The sequence below is a fragment of the Branchiostoma floridae genome, chromosome 7 (assembly GCF_000003815.2).
Source record: "Branchiostoma floridae strain S238N-H82 chromosome 7, Bfl_VNyyK, whole genome shotgun sequence".
Classification (NCBI taxonomy): Eukaryota; Metazoa; Chordata; class Leptocardii; order Amphioxiformes; family Branchiostomatidae; genus Branchiostoma; species Branchiostoma floridae.
The window spans coordinates 5,895,157-5,910,532 of NC_049985.1; the positions used below are offsets into that span (position 1 = coordinate 5,895,157).

General features: G+C 42.4%; 4 protein-coding genes across 14 annotated transcripts in view; 2 read left to right on the forward strand and 2 right to left on the reverse strand.

Annotated features, from left to right (window-relative positions):
* Positions 1 to 34: 34 nt before the first annotated feature.
* LOC118419378 (probable E3 ubiquitin-protein ligase DTX3) lies at positions 35 to 1,451 on the forward strand. Its single transcript, XM_035825742.1, has 3 exons — positions 35 to 145; positions 444 to 661; positions 896 to 1,451. The coding sequence occupies exons 1-3, from the start codon at positions 35 to 37 to the stop codon at positions 963 to 965; spliced, it is 399 nt and encodes a 132-aa protein (XP_035681635.1). The 3' UTR covers positions 966 to 1,451.
* LOC118418869 (coelenterazine h 2-monooxygenase-like) lies at positions 851 to 7,295 on the reverse strand. Of its 2 annotated transcripts, none has more exons than XM_035824978.1 (4): positions 7,001 to 7,239; positions 6,395 to 6,594; positions 2,706 to 2,879; positions 851 to 2,095 (listed from the first exon to the last, which is right to left on the reverse strand). In XM_035824978.1, the coding sequence occupies exons 1-4, from the start codon at positions 7,194 to 7,196 to the stop codon at positions 1,676 to 1,678; spliced, it is 990 nt and encodes a 329-aa protein (XP_035680871.1). In that variant the 5' UTR covers positions 7,197 to 7,239; the 3' UTR covers positions 851 to 1,675. The 2 variants fall into 2 exon arrangements, with proteins under 2 accessions (XP_035680871.1, XP_035680870.1); XM_035824977.1 differs by lacking the exons at positions 851 to 2,095; positions 2,706 to 2,879 and adding exons at positions 3,285 to 4,335; positions 5,154 to 5,327 and having other exon boundaries at positions 7,001 to 7,295.
* On the forward strand, positions 7,289 to 9,240 carry LOC118418871 (ubiquitin-60S ribosomal protein L40). Its single transcript, XM_035824982.1, has 4 exons — positions 7,289 to 7,412; positions 7,962 to 8,159; positions 8,617 to 8,719; positions 9,086 to 9,240. The coding sequence occupies exons 2-4, from the start codon at positions 7,970 to 7,972 to the stop codon at positions 9,177 to 9,179; spliced, it is 387 nt and encodes a 128-aa protein (XP_035680875.1). The 5' UTR covers positions 7,289 to 7,412; positions 7,962 to 7,969; the 3' UTR covers positions 9,180 to 9,240.
* A 385-nt stretch (positions 9,241 to 9,625) lies between these two features.
* The window catches only part of LOC118418867 (transcription factor SPT20 homolog), a 108,846-nt gene continuing 103,095 nt past the window's right edge, over positions 9,626 to 15,376 (reverse strand). For all 10 annotated transcript variants that reach the window (XM_035824971.1, XM_035824966.1, XM_035824969.1 and 7 more), the window contains 3 exons: positions 13,031 to 13,204; positions 11,945 to 12,088; positions 9,626 to 10,890 (listed from right to left, as the gene is read on the reverse strand). In XM_035824971.1, coding sequence (XP_035680864.1) covers positions 10,708 to 10,890; positions 11,945 to 12,088; positions 13,031 to 13,204 — 501 coding nt within the window. In that variant the 3' untranslated portion in view covers positions 9,626 to 10,707. The remainder of the gene's footprint in view (positions 10,891 to 11,944; positions 12,089 to 13,030; positions 13,205 to 15,376) is intronic.

A 15,376-nucleotide genomic window follows, 5' to 3' on the forward strand; every position in this document is an offset into this window, starting at 1 on the left:
TGGACAATTGAAGGGCAACCAACCCCCGGGGACAATGACACATCGCATTGACTACCTACACTCCCTTCCTGGCTATGAATACATGAACTGTCGCTCAATTGCAACAATCGAAATCCACTACTACTTCCCTGATGGTACACAAGGGGTATGTAATGTAAATTTGATTTAGGGTGACTCAAAATTTCTAATTTGTTTTGAAATATATATTTTTTTACAACAAACCTGTTCATATTGGCCAAAATTTGATTTAAGGTGTTTCATATGTCAGTCTTGACGTGTAATTGCCACATATAACTAAATTTGTTTTGGATGCATCAATGCACAGGGACTTTTGTTTTGGACAAGACATACAGCTGTTTTTCTTTTGCAGTATTCTAACACATATATTATTAAGTCATTGAATGAATAGATTGAAGCCTTGATAGTTGATATTCTCATTTCAGCCAGAGCATCCAAATCCCGGGAAGCCCTACACTGGAACATCACGGACAGCCTACCTTCCAGACAATGCGGAGGGCCGTGAGGTTCTCAGGCTGCTGAAGCAAGCCTTTGACAGCCGTCTAGTCTTCACCATTGGTACATCAGCAACTACAGGATTGACTGATACTGTGGTGTGGAATGGTATCCCTCACAAAACCAGCAAGTATGGTGGACCTAACAGGTAACATGCTATATATCCATTGCTTTTCCAATCCTTAATTAATAGGTGAGCCATTAAGGGGGTTGCAAGTTTTGAATCCAATGAGTCTACTGAATGAGTCTGTACCGAATCTGAAATGTTAGCACTTACTTACATTTACAGCATTTACAGAACATATTGAAGTAATAAATAATTTTTGTCATGCAGGGAAACATTGTAACTAAAAGATATTTATTGTTTTCACTTTTTTTGCAGCTACGGCTACCCTGATCCTCAGTATTTGGCAACAGTGAAGGAGCAACTAGCTGCAAAGGGCATCAAGTAGCCAAGGGAGTTAATGCAATGGATCTACATTTGTACATGTAAATGTGTAGTATTTTTGATTTCTTGTTTTTATGTTGTAGCAAAAGTCAGTATAGTGGTGGACACAGGACAATCAATGCAGTTTTACAACCATAATGAGCGTTAGTTGCAAATGTAACATCTAGTACATTGCACTTTCACGAAGCCAGCATGATTATGTTTTGTACTTGCTTACTGCTACAAATGGTTTTGTGGTCAGACATGTAATCCATCCACTGCAAAGTACAGACTTCTAAGATCAGTGTGTTGAAAATGATGATCCTGGCATCAGACATGACCCATTAGATAACTGTTACATTAGATAGACCATTTTCTTGACCAAGGCATAGCCAGTGCATAGTAATGCCACAGACTAACTGCTACTTATTTTGCCATTACATCTACCAACAATTGAATCATACCTTCAGAATTAATGTAGGAATATTGAAATAAAATCCTTAGTTTGCTATATGTATTCTTGCATTTTCATTACTTTGACACAGACTTTGAGAAGGTTGTTACCTTACAAATTACGTGAAACAAATATCAAGTGTCAAGATAGTGCTTCAGTCACATACTTTATAAACACATTGAATTACATATAAAAATTCCCCATATAAAAACTATTGATTATTTCATAGACATTATTGCACCACAGAAATTTGTGGGTGTCATAGCTTCGCATCTGAAGGCTCAAGCGATGAAGTCAGCGACAGCCCGCCCTATCTCCTGGGGAGAGACTTCCTGCAGGAAGTGCAGGCCCTTCACTGTCACGGTCCTGACATTCGGTAGTGCCTCCGCCACGCCCTTCAGCGCGCCGCTGAACCACCCGGGCTCGGCGTGGATGTACAGCTTCGGGATCCTCGTCTCCTCCAGCCACTTACTGTACGCGCTGACGATCCGGATCACGTCCTCAGGGCCGTCGCCAATGACGGGGATCTCTCGCGGGAATGTCAGTGTGGGGCGACGCGACTCACCTGGCACTAAGTAGGGCTCGAGATAGGCGTTTACCTCGTCTTCGGTCAGCTTGCCACGGAGTTCAGAGACTAAGAGGCGCTCGACGAAGAAGTTGTTTTGCAGGACCATCTCTTCTCCGGCAGGACTTCGCAATGCCTGGCGACAGAGATGAACAAGATGAAGGAATACTGGACCAGGTATATAGCGTTACAATAGTAGACAATAAACACACAAATTACATCCATGTCCTTCCCACACAGTGTATAGGGCAGTGCTCATCTTTCCCATAGCCCTTGGGCCACACAGCTGTGTACAGATAATATTACAGCATGCACTGGGGGCTAAGTCTCGGTGTGTTACGCCGAAGGGCGCTTATACCGGCTATATAGATACAGAGGTCTGCTCATAGATCTCTTAGCTCAACTTCAATATCTATCTCAAAACAGCCTAGTGCTATATATGAAATATAAGTGGAGAAGCTAATAAAGTCTCCAGTTATATGACTCAGTTGCTGCATCAAAAGCAAGAGCTCTGTAGCCTGGGTACCATCCGGAAAGTAGTTTGCTCCAGCGTTCAATATATACTACATTCTGTCGCAGTGTCGCTTCTAGCTCTGACATTCATAATACACATATCGCTTCTCTGCTGTTAAGCAAACATAGGAGCGAACTACTACCCGGATGGTACCCAGGCTAAGAGCTCTGGCCATAGCTGTTGTGTCCCTTAAAGTACCTTAGTTTATAAAATCAATGTACAGATGTGTTACCTGGAAAGCCCTCTTGCCAGTTTTAGGAAAGTAGTCCCAGCCCGGCACAGGCTTCACCATGCCCTCCATGAACACGATCCCCTGGACCCTGACAGGGTGCTGGTGACACCAGTGGAACCCCAGGGCTGAACCCCAGTCATGGATCACAACGTACACCTTAGAGGGGAGGTTTATCTGCAATGGGTGAGAAACGTCAATGGTATGGAGGAATGAATTAGCTGTGGATGGACCATTTAGTTTTTTTTAGCTGGCAATGGCAGATATGATTTTTAACATCTTAAAAGATTGAAGTACATTTATTTTGCTAATAGTCTTCAAAGCTCTTGAAAAACTAGGCACTTATATTAATAGGAAATTCTGGTAAATGGTATCATTTTTTTATGACAGTATCCAAAAAAGTTTGTGAGTGTATGTGAGTGTGGTAGTCAGAACAGCTGACAGTATAAGGAGTGGTGACAGGTGGACCACTGCAAGAAGAAACAGCACACATGCTTTGATCTATAACCCTACATAATGTCCTTACTATGACTGAACTTGAATGGTAGGGTAGGGAAGATAATGGGGGAGGAATACATGCAATTTGAAATGTTTGCTTAAAACAGATATTTGGACATCCTTAAAAAAATGATTTTCTGTCAATACATTACATATCATTTTATTGAGCTTCCACAAAATTTCAACCCACATACATATATAAGACCATCATTAATTTTATAAGCACCATATGCAGCTTATTATTTCAATACCAGTATTTGATTATCCATGATTCAAGACAACACAATGTTCTGCTGACAAAAGAGGGTGATGCCATTTCTTAAACATTCAGTTTATATCTTTGACTAAAGTATCTGCAAGGGAACAGTAGGCCTTTCTATTGATCTAAGGGCACTTTATGAATGCAATATGCTTTATGTAACACAAAAAAAAATACAACTCCTAGCTAAGAAATAAGTACAACTTTATGCCTACTTACAGTGCTCAGTATGACCAGAAGTTACATTCAAAAGAAATGTACCTGACAAGATAGATCATAATGCTTTGAGTGTGGGCACATATTAGGGAAAGGTGACACATGCATTTGTTGTTCAATGGTCTAATGTTGACACATGTTACTGGCATTCATCAATTTTTTTCCACAAGTAAAGGTGATCTGAACCCAACATAGTTGAACACACCCCTTTCTAATTATAAGAACCAAACTTTACATCTCCTTCACAAATTCTGTAATAGCTTCCCCAATCTCCTGAGGAGAGTCCTCCTGTATGAAGTGCAGCCCCTTCACAGTCACAGTCTTCACGTTAGGCCACTCTTCCGAAACTTTCTTATTTGCTGAACCGAAGAAGCCAGGCTTGGCATGAATGTACAGCTTTGGAATGTTCTCCGTAGTCTTTAGCCACTCTCTGTACCCCTGCACGATTTCCACCACATCCTGGGGGCCGTCAGACGCCACGGGGATCTCCCGCGGCCACGTGAGTGTGGGTCGTCGTGACTCGCCTGGCTCGAGGAAGGGTTCGCGGTACGCTGCCATCTCGTCTTCGCTCAGCTCTCGCATGACCGCCATCGGGAGAAGACGCTCCACGAAAAAGTTCTTCTTCAGAACCATCTCTTCTCCTGCCTCTGATCTCATGGCCTGGGAGCAAATCAAATAATTTACGAAAGTAAACAAAACAGCAACATAAATAAAAGTGAAACAGAAAGGAACACGAGAATTAAGAATACTATGTTTTGAAATGTCCACACATATGATTCATTCTACTAATGATAGCAGTGTCCATCTTCTTTTTCACTGGCTGAGTCTTATGTTGGAGACATTAGGAAGTCTTATTTTTTGTACGTAGAAAAGCCTTTTGCAAAAATAAACTTGAGTATGATTATTAACATCTTTCTCCTGCAAAGTGATTGGTTTGCCCCCTATGTAATGTACCTTTGGGGTTGCTCTGCTAAACCAAGGTCTCCACTTTTGTGGGCGTGGCCTCTATGCAGTCAGTGAATCTGCTTAGCTATAGAAATGATTTATGCAACTCTCTAATTGCGTGACACACATGCGTATATGTTCAAGTCCGTTTGAGGTGCGTAAAACGCTCTTAGTCTCTACCAGGCTCCACAGATCGCGGGAAAAATAGTACAAATTGGACAAATATAGAAACATAACATGCCAGATGAGTTAGCTGACCGAGAAGTATGGTTAGCGACCTAGCTAACTCGTCTGACATGTTACCTGTTTACGTTTGTCCAATTTCTATCATTTTTACAACGACCTGTGGAGCCTGGTGGAGGTAAATACTCCCATGTGCGCCTCATACGGACTTAAATATGTACGCAGGTGTGACCCCACCTTTACAGGCCACTCCCTCAGACTCCCTCAGTGGAAACCTCAGACTGGTTTACTAGAGCGTCTCCAAGCTATAGACCTCGGGCAAGGAGGATGAGAAATATTAATCAACATACCTGGAAGACCTTCCTGGATATCTCTGGAAAATGTTCCCATTTCTTGACGGGGGCCACCAGGGCCTCCATGTAGGCAATCCCCTGGACCCTGGCTGGGTTCTGGTGACTCCAGTGGAACCCCAAACCTGAACCCCAGTCATGGAGCACTAGGGACAGCTGGCTGGGGGCTTTGACCTGGGGTCAATGGCACAGAGGGCATGACAGGGACTTAGGGTCAATGACCTTAAGGGCACAGCAGAGATCTGAGATATAGGTCAATGACCTAGTAAAGGGTATAACAGGGAGTTGGGGTCAGAGATTTTAAGGGCATGCCAGACATGTTCAACTGGGTCAGTGGCATAAATGATAAAGGGCATTATTTGATTGGAAGGGATGCAGAAAGTTGAAGAAAAAGGGCAAACAGATAAGCTGTGAAATTCTTGCTGAGCTTTTACCCACCATTGAATGGTACAGTCTATTTATACCTTTCGGTAGAAAAGTAAACATTCATGTATGCATGCAGATGACACAAATGCAACCACACCAAGGGAAACAGGTGGACAACTAAAGGAGACCACACAACACATCTAACACATTAGCACCTTTCCACCAAGGAAAGTGACTGTTGAACAACCACTGACTGATGGATAAATCTTTTAAGTTCAAAGAAAAGTTTTTTTGATATAGAAGTATATTTTGGAAGATTTTTGCATTTTGTTGTTTTTCCAATTCGCATTCTTCATGTTACAAAGTCATACAAAACTAGTTTTGGTTGTTAAACAGTCTCTATCAGGTGGGAAATCGGCTCGAGTCATAGCAAGTGCTGAGGTTTATGCAAGTTATGCATCATGAACAGAGAGCATAGAATAAAGGTGCTGAGGTCTGTGCTGGTCATTCAAACAAAGTGTACATTCACCTAAACACCACCATGGCACCACCTAAGAATGAAGTCAAAACTGCCTGAGAACACCACTCGGTTCTGGGGCCAATAAAATCTGGTCTAAGTTAGTATGTACACAGGTGGTCACTACAGACAGGAATACTTGTGAAAATTATCTAAGGGACCACTAAAATGTGATCACATTGGCCACTGGTGGTCCCAATGTAGAGGTAGTCACTTGTACATGTTTGAGTAGCCTGATTAAATCTCACTTATAGCAGCCCACCAAACATCTGCCGGCAGGGGCCAGTTACAGCCCCGGACAGCAGAGTTTGTGTTACAAAGAAGTTAAATGTGAGAGTATACAAGCCACCAAGCTTACCTTGTCTAAGAAGGCGCTCAGGTAGCGATATTGGTCCACGAATCTGTAGGAGCCTGACGGGTTCTTGCCCGAGCGTCCCATGCCGATGAGGTCGGGGGCGATGCAGCGTGCGTGTGGCTGGACCAGTGGGATGATGTTCCTCCACAGGAAGGAGGATGTGGGGTTGCCATGGAGGAAGATCACTGTTGTCTTGTCAGCACCTGCAACATATGTGAAGGCAATGTTGTGTGATGAGTACACTTATCTGATGGGAAAAGACTTGCAGTATACTTAACCCTTAAAGAACGGGATAAATTTTGAATTCCATAAAGGGGATGACTCAGACTACCTTGATAACTAAAGGCTACCTTATGCCAGACAAATTATGAGACATGATGCACGCCGCCCTTGCAACAGTTCAGTACGTAAGCAACTGAGGAGTACTTTGGACCCAAAATCTTAATAAAATCGAGTTCAAAACTGACTTTTTTCAAGTTCTAAACAGTTGAAGAGCCAATTGCTGATATCTAGACATATTTTTATATTCACAAACTTTAAAAGAAAATCTGAGTTTGAAAGTCTAATTACATCTCATGATCTATGTTTGATATGTTAAACACAATCCACCTGGGTCTGAGTCGAAGTAGCTCATCTCGGAGTCCAACACGGGGACCCTTGAGTGTTTGGCCCACCAGGCGTCACCTGCAGCTGAACTTGAGCTCCTCTTGCTGGCCGCCACCGTGCAGAGTACCGGGCTCGGGCGGGCTCCCTGGCGCTGCAGGTGCCCAAATATCACACCAACTCGCGCTGTAACTCCTGCCATGGCTTCTGTAACTCAGTCGCTTCTCAAACGCGAACACAAGAGCTTATAGAAGAAGTAGGCGGCTGCTTTTCACTTTCCACACACTTTTCTTGCTGCAATCCACCTTTGACCTCTCCTCTTAGGTCAATGACCGATCAGTCAAGCAGTTCTCGCGAGATCTGCTTCCGACGAGAATTGACGAGATTTCGTCCTTTCCGCCATCTTGCTACGAGAAAGGTAACTTGTCTGAATTTGTACCGCAGGAAAATTTTGATAGTACGCCGTCGTTTTTGTATAGAGATCGACAGTGATCCGTAATTTAGAAGCTTAAAGTGTTGAAGAACATTATTTTGGGGTTCTTGGTTGGCTGTAATTTGAAAGCTGACAATAATCGTCCGTACAAAGTCGATGGGTTTGGACATCGGTTTCAGCATGCAGCACATGTGGAGGAATGGGGAGGGGGGCGCCACATGCCGATCTACAAAATCACATTTAATATATCCAGAAAGGGAATCTATACCAATATTACCTGGATAAGATTGAAGAACCCACCACTCATCGAAAGAGTAGATGTCCATCCAGGTGTGAGTGGACCAAACCATATAATTTTTTCCCAGTACTCCATAGTTTTTACCTATCAGGTAGACTAGACTGAAGATGTACAAAACGGTCCAAAGCTGGTGTTTTACGCTTTTTCGTGGTTTACCTGCTGTGCGGAACAAACCCCAGAAAAAATATACAAATATTACTAGTATTCACATGTATATGTGTGTTTCTTTCATCCAGCAAGGAAAATGCAGATCTTTGTGAAGACCCTGACAGGCAAGACCATCACCCTCGAGGTCGAGCCTTCAGACACCATCGAGAATGTGAAGGCCAAGATCCAAGACAAGGAGGGCATCCCCCCCGATCAGCAGCGTCTTATCTTTGCTGGCAAGCAGCTGGAAGATGGTCGCACCCTGTCTGACTACAACATCCAGAAGGGTAAGTTGCTAACATTAGAAAAAAGCATAGATCTTTTAAACTTGGATTTAATCCTAGTACAATGCTTGCTTCCAAAACAAAGGTATAATGGGGAAGAAAGTTGGGCCTTGTACTATGATTACTACCAACACAGATGAGCTTACATTACAGTGAATTTGACTCTCATAACCCTAAATGATGAAGTCCAAAAGGGAAATTGTTAACCTGTAATGTAGAGATTCCAATCAGATACTGGCAGCAGGGAATCCAATAAAGATTGTTGGAATGTTGCCTCTAAGTTATATGTCATAAATTTAAGTAAATGGTCCACTCTATTGAGGGAATGTCTTTACTGGTAATTTACAGACAGACATGATAGTGATTGGAGGTACATCAAACAACCATGCCTATAAATAAATTGAATTTGTGCCATGCTAAATAAAAGACTAATGAAACCCATACCTCCACCCCCATACAGAGTCCACCCTCCATCTGGTGCTGCGTCTGCGTGGTGGCATCATCGAGCCCAGTCTGCGTATGTTGGCCCAGAAGTACAACTGTGACAAGATGATCTGTCGCAAGTAAGTCTTGAGATTTCGTACTAAGACTAGAGTCTTCCGTCAGGCAGGAATACTGGTTTCCAGTTAGGGACGCTCGTTGATTTTTGTCATTTCTTGTCTTTGTGGGCTGTCCAGAGCCCTGTAGCCGAATAACTGGATGCCTTTCCCTATGCATACTTGTAATAATCCATACGTTATAATCCAAGGAGTTTGAGTTGCCATAGTTTGGATGTCCAGAAAGTTTGTATGATTTGTCACACTTTGATGCCTTTCCCTATGTATCTCAAACCCCGTCTTTATAATCCACTGGGTTTGAGTTGACATAGTTGATGGACTGAAAGTTTTAGCAGCTACATGCAGCTGATGTTGCCTTTGTGTTCCCGCCAGGTGCTACGCCCGCCTGCACCCGCGTGCGACCAACTGCCGTAAGAAGAAGTGTGGCCACACTAACAACCTGCGCCCCAAGAAGAAGCTGAAGTAGACCAGATGTGTGCATGCTTCTCCAGATATGAGAAATCTTAATAAAGACAAGTAAAGAGGGACCTGAGCATTCTCTGTGTGTACTTTTTAAAGTAACATAAATTTGAAATATTGTGTTTGGCAGGGGGATGGGTATATGGTTGGTATGGGACTGATAGATTATTACCTCTTTTAATAGAGATCTGCAAAACTCTCAGTCTACGTAAGCATAAGAAAGTGTATCTACAACTGGAATAAGAGACTTGTATGTGTGTGTGTGTGTGTGTGTGTGTGAGTGAGAGTTTGTGTGCTTGCTAGCAGTTTCAATGCATTGTAAGCTTAGCTCACATCCTTTCCGGTTTGTCCTTGGTATTTGGTACTCTTATATTTAATAAAAGAAACATTTTCCTGCCAGAGTATTCTTACAAGATAGATCGAACAGAAAACACAACACATAAACTTTGGTACAAATGTATATTATACAGATATTGATGGAAATAAATACAGCGAAATCCATGATAACAAACATGCAGACTGCAGTCACTGTGCATACCTTTCTAAAATAGGGATACAAGATACTTCCTTGAAATCGGAAAATCATTCTCATTTCTCTAGCACAAGTCTTCATTTGAAATATTCCATCTACGGCATGTGACTGTAGCCGCAAAAAATATTCAGATTTTCCTAAAATTGAGTTGGCCTCACATTCTATGACTACAACAATTCAACTTCTCTCTGACAGATACCAAATAATACCAGCACTGTTTGGTCTACTTGATACATGGTATGAAACCATTTTACACATGTACACACAAGAACATCAATTTTGAATACATGTATGCTACTTGTAGCTTCATTCAAATCTATCCCACAAGAAAAGCTCAGCAAAGCAAAGACTAAAACTAGAACTTATTAAGAAACACTACTAGTTTTGCCATCTATTCAGTACCTTAATTTTCATGATACAAAAAGATTGGATAGCAACACTTCTGCTTTACTGTAGCTTTGCATGTCCGTTAAGACAACATTCACATACAATATACATGTATCATACACTGTGTTTTTCACATGATTCATTTGGCAACACTGGAGCCTATGTCAAGTAGTGCCTTAGCAGACTGCTTGTATTGCCTGGATTGGTCTGTAGTATCTAGGACAGTTCCTGTAACTCTCGAAGACTATTTGGTTGTGTCTATGGCTGCTTGATAGTCCATGGGAATGTTTAGTAGTGCCTAGGACAGATTTGTTTTGCCAAAGACTGCTTGGTAATGCCAAAGTATGTTTCATACTACCTAGGACTGCATAAAAGTGCACAAGACTGCTTAAAAGTGCCTAAGATGGCCCAGTAGTGCCTAGGACTGCTCAAAAGTGTCTTGCACTGCTTGGTGGTACATAAGACTGCTTCATAGTGCCTAAGAGTAAGTTACTACAACTGTTTGGTAGTCTGCAGGAGTGTTTGGCAGTGTGTGCTTAAGGTGGCTCAGCAGTGCTTAGGACTGCTGAAAAGTACCCTGGGCTGCTTGGTAGTACATAAGACTGCTTCATAGTGCCTAGGACTGTTTGGGCGGTGTTGGTGTGGTGCGCTTGCGACTCTTGCTCTTTGACGTCTGCCTCTGCTGGATGCTCTGCTGCAGTTGCTGCTGTACCGTGAGGGACGACGGAGGCTTCTGGTAACCTAGGGGAGCCAGCTGCTGCTGACCCTGGGGCAACTGCTGCATCTGACCTTGAATGCCCTGGAACACACAAGTTTCATCAGGGCACAGTCTAAAAACTAATATTGGACACTAAAGTTGGCAAATATGTTAAGCTTGTTTTTACCTAAGGCCACAGCAAGAAGATTTTATAGGTAACAACAACATGCATATGGATTTTGGCTGATTTGAAAAAAAGGTTCTTCTCTGGTAATGGTCCAGATGACAAGAACATACTGGGAAGATGTGCCGTGGTAGCCTTGCTGAAGTGACACTAGTGAGGTGGCTATGAGTGTAACTAATGAGGTAGCTACATGTAAATGCATGAGTGTTGTAGAAGTATAACTACTGGTAGTTACATGAAGAAACCGTTACGGTAGTTGTGGAAGTGGATGTCATCCATAAAATCAATTTGCTGTGGCCTAATCAGTGTTCGTTTGTGTTGCAGGTTGAATGTTAGTGTTACATGAAGTAGTGTGAAGACTTACCCCCTCTGTGGGCTCAGACAGTGCAGGGGGTGTGGGGGAAGGAGGGGTTGTCACCTGGGAGCCTGAGGAAGGACTTGTATCACCTGGGGTGGGGCTAGCAGGCTGCTGCTGGTATGTGTACATGTACATGTTCATGTGTGATGGTTAGTTGGGGTTAATGGCAGGAGAGGCTGGAGAAATGTTCATGTATGTACATGTATGTTGGTTAAACTTAAAGAGCAGGATAGAAAGATGGATGATTGCATGCCCTTATCAATCAAGACAAGTGAAGAACAAAAGGTTAAAGGTAAAGGTAGTCCCATAGCATTTTTGAGGCCATAGCGGTGGAGGGTTGTTATCTGCTATGTCAAATGGCATGGTGTTGGAAGGTGGAGCCCATCCCTCTAGTTCCACCAAAGTCAAGTAGCCAATTTTACTGCTCCTGTGCCCTCAAAAAGACTATGGGATACCTCAACAATTTATAGAAACAAACAGAAGGGTTAGACATTTCCTACAGTTTAGGGTAAAAGGACAACTTGTGTGCACCTGCTGTTGCAGTAGGAAAGCCAAAAAACAAAAGACTTAAACAATTCCTGCTGTTAGTAAAGGACAGTATACAGTTTGCACACCTGCTGTTGCAGTAGGAGAGCCTGCTGCAGCTGCTGCTGTTGGAACTGCTGCAGCAAACTCTGCTGGATCTGCTGGTTCTGCTGCGGCTGGTCCGATGCCGCGCCCTGCTGCGGGGAGGACTGAGACTGCTGAAGGGCCTGAGCCTGGAGGGTCAAAGGTCACCATTACGCACGTGTAGTGGTGCGTACCTAAAGTCCGGACTTGGAATTGGACCTGAAATGTTTAGGTCCAAGTCCAAAAAAAACCCTGAATGTCTGGAGCCAAGTCCGGACTTGCAAAAAGCAATCTGTCACTTATATTCCCTTTTTTTTGTTCTAAACCATTTAAAACCTTCCATAGACAGTGAAATTTGCACTGAGACAAAAAACTTTTCGTGTTTACACTGGCTGTATATAATTTGCATGTATTTTTCACATTGCATTTCAATTCATAACATGCAATTTTATATGCACCATCCACCCTCCCCCTCAAAAAAAATTTCTAGTGCACATAATATGCAATGATGGGTTCAGGTCCGGACTTAAAGTCTGAACCTGAACTGCTGGACTTGAATCCAGACCTGAGCCTGAATATGAATTTAGGTACGCACCACTGCGCACGTGCATTACGTGGAGTTTTATGCCATTCGACTTGATTTGTTAAAGTATGCCTTTCCCTTGGGAAATGTTGGCATTTTTGAGCTGGAAAATACAGGTTAGTGCAGATAAAATTGGAGCTATGCAGGTATATTTTTGGTGTCTACCTGCACCTTACCTGCACTGGTCTAAGTACTGGGTTTTATACATAAATGTCCTATGATGTAGGTGTATATGGATTGTTATTAGCTGCATTGACTGTTACCACCTATATTTTAGTACAAAAGAAAAAAATAGCAAATTTTGTATGATCCACACTTCCTAAAGTCAGAGTGGTGCAGGTAAAATTTGTCTGGTGCAGGTAATTTTCAATGTTACCTGCACCAGTGCAGGTATGCAAAAGTTTCAATAGTTAATTCAGAAAATCAGCCTCGCAGCATGTACAAAATCAAGTTGAATAACACTGATTTGTACAGAAAAAAGTATTTCGAGCCCTGGGTGGCCTTTTACCTGGAACTGCTGTATCTGCTGCAGTTGCTGTGCGTTCAGCTGGATCTGCTGCGTCTGCACGCCCTGCGGCAGCTGGCCCTGCGCCTGCAGCTGCTGCAGGGTGGCCTGGTTCAGGGGGCGGCCCTGCAACGCCTGCGGGTTGAAGGGGATCAGCTGCGGCTGCTGGCCTTGCACCTGGAATGAACCATAATGGTCGTGTCAAGTTCTGTTGAAGGTGCTTTTTTTTCAGCCTCTCACAGCCAAAATTGCTCAAGAAGACCACATGGGGACCAAATAAAATCTGGGTCAAGATTTGTGCTTTTGTGAGCATAGTCCTTTTGTTCTCAGATTTGTGTCTTTATTTATGTGTGTGCCAAGATTTTCGTTCTGTAAAATTATGTTTTATCATCATCAATAAAAAGAATGAGTTAAAAAACGTTTTGTGATTTCTTTTCAGTCTCCTACAGTCAAAACTGGGTTGTGTCAATATTTGTGCTTTCTTTTCAGTTTCTTACAGTCAAAACTGTCTAAGAAGACCACTTGGGGGACCAATAAAATATGGTTTATATGAACAGGTGGTCTGGTTTCTGGAAAGTCAGTGCAGTGAATCAGACATTTGATGAAGGTAGGCGAGATCAACAAAAAATTCATGGCGAGTGTTTGTAACAATGTGTTGAAAAAAGCTCAAAACATACAACTAAGGGTTCTTAATTCTTGTATCAACGTGAAAAATTTGAGGGACCACCAAAAAGTGGGCACATTGGTCAGGTGGACTTTATGTAGAGGTGGTCTCTTGTACAGGTTTAACTGTAGCTTCCCTCTTTCAAAACATTTTCTTCTTATCCATGCTGTAACATTTCATTTCAAGAGATGGAGAAATTAACATACATTTACACGTGTAATACAGTGTTCCTACGGTTTTTATAGTTAGAAATGAAAGACATTTAACAGCAATCAGATATACAAAGGCTGTCACATGGATATGCTTTTCTTAGCTGTATTATTAAAAAGACAACAAAGGAAACAAAAAGCCAAACATCACAAAGACAAACAAACAAATTATATGTCCATGCTTCAGCACAACAGTAACTTTTAATGCATTCAATTGTTCAATGTCCTTTAGAATTTAACACAGCAGTTTGAACCATATCATATCAATGGAAGCACAATCCTGCAAGGCTGTCAGTTTATTGTTTATTGCCAGTGATTTGAGGCTGTAATGATGATGTTTTAGATTAGTAACATTATTCAACACATTCCTGCCACTGAATGAGCAAGCAAGCACAATGTGACTGGTCCAAGGGTTGAGGCTGTTATGGGGAAACCTCACCAGCATGTCAGGGCAAATTCTACAGGTAGGGACTTTGATCTGGACACTCCTCTTCCGTTTCAAATGACAATAATTAAATTAACAATGAAATTCATTTTACTGTTCAGAAGGCCTGAAATAATTCCTTCAACCTTTGTTACACTGTTTATATAAAACATTTGCTTCTAAAAATAATGCAGAGAGTAAGGGCCAATTCAATTTACTGTTCAAAGGCCTCCAATAGCTGCTTCAATGCCTGTTACGATGTTTCCATGAAATATTTGAATCCCAAAATAATGCAGTAGGTAAGGACCAAAGCTTTCAATGGTGATGGGAGCCAACCTCTTCTGCATGAAGATTAGCAATTGTTGAATCAGAGAGGGCATAGAATAGATTCCATTCTATGTAGACTTATAATCTCTAAGCAGATCCTACAGTAGCATAAGATAGAAACAAAAGCTAGCAAAGGAGAGTAGCCTTTCAAGGAGTGTGCATTGGCTACCCAAGGCCAACGCTAGCCAATGCACAATCTTTCGTCGGCTACACTCCTTTGTTAGCTTTTGGTTTTAAGGACCTGCTTGGAGATTAGATCATTCATGCCTTTAGGACGCTGTTCTTCTTTTGTTCATTAACTGAAACCCTCCTCTAATCTGCCCTGACATGTCACACTGCCGTCTGTCGTTACTGCCCAAGGAGGGACGTTCCATCACCTGGTGTCTTGGAGGGGGGTTCTGCCCCGGAACCAAGGGTGTAGCGAACTGTGGCGCAGGCACGCGCACACCCACGGTACCACTGGGTAGATGCTACAGTGTGTCACAGACAGACAGAATACAGTCAACATGGAACATTCTTTATTTTACTCTCGATTGCTCAGTCTCTTTTTATATACTGGTATGTTTTCACTCGCTTTCTGTATCAATGAAGCAGGCAGGTGCTGACCGCCATGTTGGTGTCCCTATTTGCATATTAATGAATGTGATGTGTACAGAGCATTTTGTGTTAACTTTGCATTTCTTCTGGTCTTCTCTTCGTTCAGCTGCATACATTTGGTTGTGGTT